General features: G+C 40.8%; 1 protein-coding gene across 1 annotated transcript in view; it reads right to left on the bottom strand.

The window, feature by feature from the left end:
* The window catches only part of lonrf4 (LON peptidase N-terminal domain and ring finger 4), a 16,239-nt gene extending 8,707 nt beyond the window's left edge, over positions 1-7,532 (bottom strand). The window contains exons 1-9 of the mRNA XM_019884150.1: positions 6,757-7,532; positions 5,346-5,464; positions 3,873-3,995; positions 3,311-3,511; positions 3,110-3,236; positions 2,867-2,942; positions 905-1,019; positions 670-791; positions 370-528 (exon numbers count right to left, since the gene is read on the bottom strand). Of these exons, the coding sequence (XP_019739709.1) occupies positions 370-528; positions 670-791; positions 905-1,019; positions 2,867-2,942; positions 3,110-3,236; positions 3,311-3,511; positions 3,873-3,995; positions 5,346-5,464; positions 6,757-7,054 (1,340 nt within the window). The 5' untranslated portion in view covers positions 7,055-7,532. The remainder of the gene's footprint in view (positions 1-369; positions 529-669; positions 792-904; positions 1,020-2,866; positions 2,943-3,109; positions 3,237-3,310; positions 3,512-3,872; positions 3,996-5,345; positions 5,465-6,756) is intronic.
* Between the last annotated feature and the right edge of the window lie 1,906 nt (positions 7,533-9,438).

Below are 9,438 nucleotides of genomic sequence, written 5' to 3'. Positions count from 1 at the left end.
TATATATATGCACACACACACACACACACACACACACACACATATATTGAATTCTAACTGGTTTATAATTCAGATTACGATTCCTATTCCTTTTGTTGGAGCAAAATGAAACTAAGGGAATATTTGTGGTGAATGTGAAAGCATGGAAGATCTCTCAGCGAGCAGACTGGTTAGCCTGCTGTTATTTTCCTCCCCCACAGGGTCACACATGACTGGTTGAACTATGATGTCTGCTTGCATATCACTGCCAGGCATCAATTTAGCCTCGATCTCCAACAGTTGTGCTTTAGTGTGAGGAAAAAGTAGAATAAAAATTGCTGTTGAATGTTATGGTTACAACACTGACAGAACACGTGCGTTTTGGCATACCCTTTGCCATGTTCGTAGCTGCACATGCCAAACTTTTTCGTTCCTGTCTCCATACAGCGACGCATCATCAGTCGGTATCGAGGCTCGAAGATGTGCAAAGGACACGGCACCCCAGGGTAGGCCACAGTGCAAACAAATATAGGGATGTCCTTAGTGAGGCTGCAGTGGAGAGGACAGATAAAGAGACGGGCAAAAAAATAACATGATGACATCACAAGAGGAGGGGGTGTGGGAATTGCAATGGCCTTTGCCATCAATTCAGAACACAGATTGTATGAGTTTTCATTTCATGGCGCCTACTTTGACAGTTCTGCCATCTCTGCCTCATGTATTTGTTTCCGTTCGGCCAGCTGTGAGGGGAAAAGGCAGGCCATGATATCCAGAACCACAACTGTGATATTGTACTTCCTATTCTTCAAGTACTGCAAATAAACAAAGAAGGAAAAAGGAGGTTTAGGTCTGATGTGCTGTCCAATAAATAGAAATAAAGTCAAATAAAATAATAAAGTATCGACATACAGGACACTTTGGTTACCTCTTGTAACGGCTGCTTGCAGAGCGGACAGCGGAGGTTGTGGTCCAGGCTCCTCTCGATACAGTTTTTACAGAAAGTGTGACCACATGGAGTGGTAACTGGCTCGTGAAACAACCTTTAAAATTTATGAAATACATGAAATAATCAAAACATCCATTCATCCAGGGAACATGCTTTTTTTTTTTTTTTTTTTTTTTTTTCTCCCCCAAAAAAAAAAAAAAATTTTTAATAACCTTAATTTTAAAAAGTCCATGTACCAATAATACGGTTTTACCATGATGTCCATTTGGACCCTCCTGGCATAATGTGACCTTCTCAATTATAAGGGTGGGCAAGGTGCGATGACAGCGGTGGCATGTGGGACCTCAGGAACCATTTTTTTTTTTTTTTTTTGCCACACTAGAATAAAGTAGAATTGTACATCAATCAAACTATGTGGCAGTGGCACTTTTCATTTTTGTTTGCATTTCAGAGGCAAATTCAAGCACTTCAAATTCAGTTTGTACACACGAAAAAAAAAAACAATGTTCATCAAGTTATTATTTGTTCTAAATTGATCTATAGTTCTCTCTTTTTTGTATTCTTTAATGTTAATAAGCATTCAATGTTATGCAGAGGTCAGGTGTATGTTTAGCAATGTTATAGCCAAATGAGCCTAAGTATAGTCACAGCGAAGAGCTGGGGAGCAAAATGTTTGTTTTTTCTTCCTTCGAGGACGTAACAGAAAATAACTGAGAAGCAATGTTTGAGAGAAAAATGGGTCATTCTGTGTCATTTCATCAAATTTCTAAAAATCTTCCCACATGACCATCACAGTTTCGTGGGGAAAAAAGCACCAAGATACACTTGTTGATTGGAAAAGTCCAACTTATTAGTTCTCCAGACATGGAATGTCAGAGGTGTAGCTCAAGTACAAGCTAGTGTACTTAAAGTTCCACCAAAGTTGCATATTTTAAGAGTGGCTGATCTCCGAGTTTTGCAGATCGAAGACTTCAATCACTTCTACCGCTATCTCTGGTGTCAGCTTCAACATTCGCCAAAATATGGTTTCACTTGGATGATTTATTTCACAGATATTGAGACTCATCAGTGATTTTTTTTCTTTTAATCCTGATGTTGTTGGGGGCTTTGTGGCTATTTGTGGCACTACATGTCCATGCCTACCAGTAAACGTCACAGCAGGGCAATTCAAAAAGACTTCCAAGACTTGTATTTCTACAGAGTTGAATCTTTCTGCTCATTGGCCATTTGAAACATGAGAAGCTTCTCATTGCATCTGCTGGGGTGAAATCATTTGCTGCCAGCTAAGAGATAATTGCCGAGAAAACCTGTGCGATGTTCCCAACCAGCATTTAATTGCAAGGTTTGAAGTTGCCGTCAAAATAGATGAGCAAAACAAAGATGTTCAATCGAGAACTTGTAAAGTGACTGCCAAATTAATGAGACTACAGATTTGGAGATCATATTTTGGAGACTGTTTAATTTACCACCAGACACACAGGCAAAAGTGACAGAAGTCTTCATTGTGCAAAAATGAAAGCTTAACAACTTTTCAAATTTGCTATTTCATTTTGAGAAGCCACATTTGGGGAGAAGTTTAAGTACCTACAATACTAGGTTATAACTGAGCCCCTCGCCTGACAAATTTTGAGGTTATTCGTAACAAATACCGACTGTAGAAATTTTGGATGTGACACACAAGATCGCTTTCCAGTTATTGCTGTTTAAAAACGGATTTTCAGAGTCTGATTTCAAAATCCATCTAAAACTGACCCTACAATCAATGATGTCTCATGAGATAATAGAGACCGAACATTTTGGTCTTTTCATTGAAATTTTTACAGGACATTACAATGATTACATTAATATGATGAAATGACACAGAATGATCCATATGACATATGATCAACTCGATCAACAACCAGGGAGACTAAAATTGCTTTAAGAGAACAGGAAGCCTACCTGATGCAGAGAGGGCACTCGAAGTCTGACACAGTGAGTACACTCAGAGTTTTTTCTCTGCAGTGTAAACTGGCACCTGAGATAAAAGCAAGTTAATGCGTTAAGAAACTTGAATTATAGATCGGCAATTTTGAACAAAAATATACCATATCTGAATGCCGTACGTGTTGTAAGAGAAAACAATGATTTGTGATGAACATGTCAAATGAAAACATCTGTGGTGATTGCAGTTTGTCACAGTACCTGTGCCCTTCACATCCTCCTTTCTTGCCATTCTCTTCTCATCGTCTTCACTGGCAGGCAGGAAGGAGACAGCTTGGCAGAGGCCGAGGCAGCACTCGGTGTTGGTGTCGTGATTCACTTTGGAGCTCTAAAGAAATACCGTTTTACAACTTCAAGATTTGAAGCGAACACCTCCCACCATGCAAGCGTTCTTCTCCTCACCCCGTCTGGAGACCGCACCCGGTATGCGTCTCTCCTCTCCTTGCCCTCTGCATCGCCATGTGGGTATTTGAGGCCCTCAGGGTGTGTTACCTGGGTGCCACTGAGGCTTGTCATGGAGTAGGATGCCTTCAAGTAATCAGCCAACACTCGCATAATGCAGGGGACTTCCTCTGGCACTGAGATGCCCTCTGCCTCCAGGATCTGTAATTTTAACCGAAATACCTTTCAATTTTGGAACAGGACAATACAAAAAAGAGCTAATGATAAAATACAAAATATCAATGGTTCACAACATTGCGTACAACTGCAAATAACTAATGTTTGTGTACGGTCCTGTCTACAAGCCAGGAGGTGGAAGGATGTCGGCTCAACACTTAATTGACTGAATGTCTTTCAGCTAAATTACTGAAATTTGGACAGAAATACTACTCAAATAGATGCATTTAGTCATTTAAATCTGAAGTGTTCAACATTGTGTGCATTGTGAGTTACCCTTTGGCAAAGCACATGTTCATTTGTTTGTTCTACTTTACAGTATACAGTCAGGGGTGGTGTGAACAACCTTCTTGATCTGATTCTTAGCAGGAATAAAGTCAGCTTGAAGTTTGAGGCAATGGTGAAATTGGATGAGGGATTCGGTCTGTTGAGCCATTTCCAACAGGATGTTCCCTTTCCGAAAGAAGCCCTGTGTACACAGAGGATCATGATCAGCGGACCACTGCCTATATTAAGTAGAATACTGTATTACAGGTTCTTACTGCGGTGGTTGATGCTAAATAGCTTGGCATGTGACAGTAAGGAAATTACATAATAATGTAGGATGATCGAAGAAGAAAAAAAAAAGCGATGACACAAAACAATTCTCCCCACATGATGTGGTACAAGTAGCTGCTTGCATCCTGTTAGCCCGTGACATAAGCAAATAACAATATCATAAGAAAAATGTGGCTAGAGCAACTGGAGTCACTGTAAATAAACGAGACTTTCAGAGTGAACAAACACGCATTGACCACAACATTTGGAACATATCTGCAAAATCCAGTGAAATCCAAAGCATGAGCTACAATATATCAATTTGGATGCCTTTACAAGGATAATGATGAAAGTTTTCATAATAGTACATTGGTGCTTTGAGATACAAGTTCAAGTTTCGACAAATAGATAGATATACTGTACTGTTCATTCCGCTCATCAGTGCAGCACTCATGAGTTATTCTTTACAGAGGATGAAGAATATACAATTGCGAGTAGCTACTGTTATAATGTCTGTCTTCATGAATTGCGATACTTTTTGTGATCAGTCCAATCCTTAAAGGGTTAAAGCACCACAATATCATTGCTATTTGGCGTTAGCATTTAGCTAGCTGCCTGAAAGGTTATGTTATGTGGTAGCTTTGAAGAGACATGGGGTAATTCTTTTTGTTTTTTGCCGAGTCTGACAATAAATTTAAACCGCAAGTGACAATAAACAACTTGAAGCCTTTTTTTTTAAAGAATAGTCCCCTATTTTCCAAAGTACTGCACTACTTATTGTGAAGTGAGTTGAGTTCACTGCTGCACGACAGCACTCAAAACTCAAATCTGCGCCAAAAAAAAAAAATTTGGTCAAAAATCTTGTATCTTCAAAAACCTTGTGAGTTGAGTCACTCATATGTCAAGGCACCACCGTGTATGCATTTTTCCTTAAATGTACGTGATTATTAAGAGTGATAATTTTTGCAACTGCACTACTGAAAGGTTATTTTTATTTGAATATTTTGGCTACCTAAATATTTATCTACATGAGAGGGCCATACCTCAGGGTGATGCAGATCAGTTCTACACCACTGTGAACCACAAACACAACAATTAACCTATTGTCAGACTAATGCTGTAACTCTCCAATGGTGTCAATCAAAACTAAGAATTAACATCTTTGTAAAAGCATTTCTTTTAGTTCTTCGACTGGTTTTCATCAGATTTCGCAAAGGCTGGTGACATCCATATCTGCAAATGAACATTTTGATTCAATATTTTACTGCTGCATCTACCTCACCTCAGTCCACAAAGGCCGAAGACAGCAGAGGTAGTCAAGGTCCGCCAGAGCATCAGAAAAACGCAGTAGGCCACAGTTTGCTTCAGCTCTGTATAGCTTCAGACTTGGGTCTTCTGGGACTGAACATGAAACCAGTGACAAATGAAAGTAAGAAAAATACATATACCGAGTATTAATTTGTTGCCATACAACGTAATGTGCGAACCTGTAATAGTGACATGGTTTGAGCCAAGAGTTGCGGATGGTATAGATTAGAACTAAAGCCATGTAATGATGCAACATTCTTATCAGGTTACAAATACATTTTTTAAACAGGAAAGTGAATTTCCACAATTTTACCAATCTAAAATTGGTATTTTAGACTGAAGTATTCACCGGTCTGTAAGTACTATTTGAGTCTGTATTTAGATTCCACAATGAGATCCTGTACTGATATAACAACTTGCCTTTAATATCCCAAACAATGTACTGGATGACATATGACGGATCTAAAAAGTCCAGCATACCTGCCCCAGCTATATAATACTCATTGTGCAGTACTGTTACTAAAGGGCTGCCATACCAGTCTTATGGGTTTTACTTAACGAAATATACTGTGAGGGTTCCACCCATAGTTTGAAATTATGCAAACAGTACCTTCTTGCTTATGAAAGTGAAGTCAGGATTACGAAAGAAAAAAAATGCATTACATGTTCGCAAGACTCCAAAGCTGTGCTCGATACGGGGCCAATTAAGCACTTACTGTTGCCAAGACACTTTTAACAAGACTTTAACAAAAAAAAAAGGTTCCTGCATAGGCATGCTTAGGCCTAAAGAGAAGGCAAAAATAACGAGGGAAGTTGCTGATACATACTTCATCACTGGTGCATAAGACATTGACTGCGAACATGAAGTTGTGATACACTTTCTTCCCCCCAAAATGTTGGCTGAAAGGTAAGTCTTCAACATTCCAATATTTCTGGAGGACGTGTCTGCTGCAGGTTAATTTATTTTGCAACTCGACTATTTGACACATCTCACAATGACGGAGATGGCTTCAAAACAAAAGTTCTCTGATGATTTAAAACCAAAACATTGCATTTTGTAAAATCAGAATCTGTTGTCCTGCTTACACAGAAATCACAACTGCATCTTTTCCGCAGCTACTGAATTTGGCTTTTATGGGGACAGTGACACAATTGGAAGGTTAATATCGATCGTGCATCAAGTTTCTTGTCCCAAGTACGTTTCTATCAAAAGACATTGGTTTAGCGTATATATCTGCAAAGCCCTTTGGACTCAGTCATCACCTAGCAGAGAGGATACGGTGTGTGGATGGGAGCTACAACTCAACCTTATTAAAGACAGGAAAAAACCAAACACTGACACAAAAAGTTAAGGGTTTTGTACTGGCTTCTTGCACATGCCTTACCTTGCTGTATGCCGTCGTTGGCGACGCGTAAAGCTTCTTGGTACTGCTTGGCGCGGAGCTTCTCTTGCAAATGGCACTTAATCTTTGCATCCTCGGGGCAGCACTTTTCAATGACACGGATGAGCAAAACATTGTTCTTCGCGTTTCTCATTTCCCTCTGTTTTAACCTCTCTTTACAAGTCGTGCATTTAGACTGGAGGTAGGTCCCCGCGCACCTCCTGCAGAAGGTGTGACCGCAGGCAATGGTCACCGGCTCCCACATCGGGAAGAGGCAGAGTCGGCATTCCAACAGCTCCATGGTGGGGGTGTTGTGTCACTCAGCACAGTATCCCGCGATCACAATTGATGTTCTCCTTAACGCCTAGCACACGTGAAGACTTTCCTCCTCGACTGTGTGTCATTTACCGTAAGAATCACACCGCAAAGGTGAACGCGCCCCCACTTGAACCCGTTATTTGTCCGTCTAAGTTGAGCCACAGTTTATCTCCACTCCACACATTTTCTTTGCTTACCTAATGTAGGCGTTCTGAGACAAATCGTCCACACGGATATGATATTACAGCATTTAGCAATCATGACGCGTTTCCTTCGCCACCAGGTAAAGAAAAAAAAACAACTCAGGCTCCTTTGAGTTAGCCGCTCCTCTCACCGATCCAAACGCAACAAGCGACTTCAAAAAACCCAACAGGAGTGAGTATGTTAGATATTCTCGTGGGTGGTTCGGTCCGCGGATTATCCTCTTCTGCTGGATACTAGTCACACGGGTGTATTTCCAGGTTACTGTGTTACACCACTACGTTACATAAATAAAGATCACGTGACGTAGCAGCGAAGCTGCTGATTGGCTCAGCAGCTTGCCGTCAGCCCTGTTGTGAAACCCACTGTCGGCGAGTTTCATAACATGATTCGTAGGTAAAGATTTTATGCAATGCCAAACACCTTGGGACGAATATGATCACAGTCGCTTGTTCACTGTCAGTTCTGGTCAAAGGTAATTCCTTTTTGCCTAATACATACAATGTGACCGACACAGTGGCTGGAATTCCCAAGTCAATATATCCGCGAGGGGGCGGGGTGACAGACCCATACGAAAACCTCATTACCGGATAGGTTTGACCTATTGTTAGCACAGTGAGCCGTGAACTTCAATCACACGTATGTTTTAAGGTCATGCTTGAAGAGGGCGATAATATAGCATTACAAAAACAATTAAGTTGTTTCATGTCAGCGGAACTCGGCTCATCGACAACCTACTAATGTATGAATACTGTATAACTCTGTCAGGACACAACATTAGGTACACTTACACAAGCTGAAAACCTGCAGTTCTAAATATTTTTATTGACACTGACTGAATTAAAAACATAAAACGATTCATTTTCCAGTCCTGTATTACGGCCATAATGTGTGGTTATAGAGAATCATTTCTTTTGTAAAACACGCACGCACGCACGCACGCACGCACGCACACACACACACACACACACACACACACACACACACACACACACCCACACGCACGCGCACACACACACACGCACACAAACCCCTCCTGAAAACGATGCCGTGTCACTCTACACCACTGCAAACACATTTCAAACACACGTAATATAATCATCTGATAGTATCAATCAAACCTGTGCTTGATACTGTCTGTTGTCCAAGGTTTCAACTGGTCTCAGGGAAGCTCATCGTCCACATCAGGGTCACAGCCTGACTGCATGTTGTTGTGATTGTTTTGAGTGGGCAAATGAATGGCATCTGGCACTTTGGAGGGGTGTTGTCTTTCAATGCTAAACCCTGATCTTCACAGATGAGTGTGCATGACGTGCAGATGACTGATTTGCTGACATCACTGTTGTGAATCAAGTGTCCCATGTTGGCCAAGGGTATAGGCCCATGTTTATGGGACAATGAAAACTGGTGTACTTAATTGATGGCATTTTCTGCAATATGTGATGAGAACCTGAGGTCCACTTTTCTGCCATTCATCCACGACCATCACCTCATGGTGCAGCATATATATATTATTGCATGGCCCTATGTTCCAAAAATCTTTACACAGTTCCTGGAAGCTGAATACATCCCAGTTCTTGTCTGGCCAAAATACTGTACTCACCATACACATCACCCATGGGGCATGTTTGGGATGCTATGGAAAAACAATCCAGCAATTTTGCACAGTCAGTGAAGAGGGGAAGGATGAATGCCACAATTACAAAACTCAACTCTATACTGAAGAGGTGTGTTGCATTCTGGCCTTTAATTGTGGCCAGCCTAAGGCACACCAGTTCAATCTCATGCTGTCGAATAGAGCCTGCATTTTACCATCTGAGGAGGAGACTAAAAGGGAGAAAACCCCCAAAGCAAACCAGATCAAAAAGTGTGATGTAATTTTCAGTCGACAGCAAGTGAGCTGGATAAACAGTACTGTAATCGGGTGGACTTTTCCACTTACTTCATACTTCAAATACACAATATTAATCAGAATACCACGTTTAGACAAGTGGAGCCGCACAGAAAATACTGTCAAGAAAATTTTTGAATTGACTTCTCTCTTAGCCGTGGTCAAACAATGGTTTTTCCATTTTTGTAGACAAGATCCTTTGCAGAACAAATGAGCCCAGTCTACATAAAACATTACAATATCACTCTGTGGGATAATGACTGTTCAGACAACTG

Source organism: Hippocampus comes, unplaced genomic scaffold (genome assembly GCF_001891065.2).
Source record: "Hippocampus comes isolate QL1 unplaced genomic scaffold, H_comes_QL1_v1.1 scaffold156, whole genome shotgun sequence".
NCBI classification, from domain to species: Eukaryota; Metazoa; Chordata; class Actinopteri; order Syngnathiformes; family Syngnathidae; genus Hippocampus; species Hippocampus comes.
Note: the sequence above shows the minus strand (reverse complement) of the source record. Positions and strands in the feature narration are given on the sequence as shown.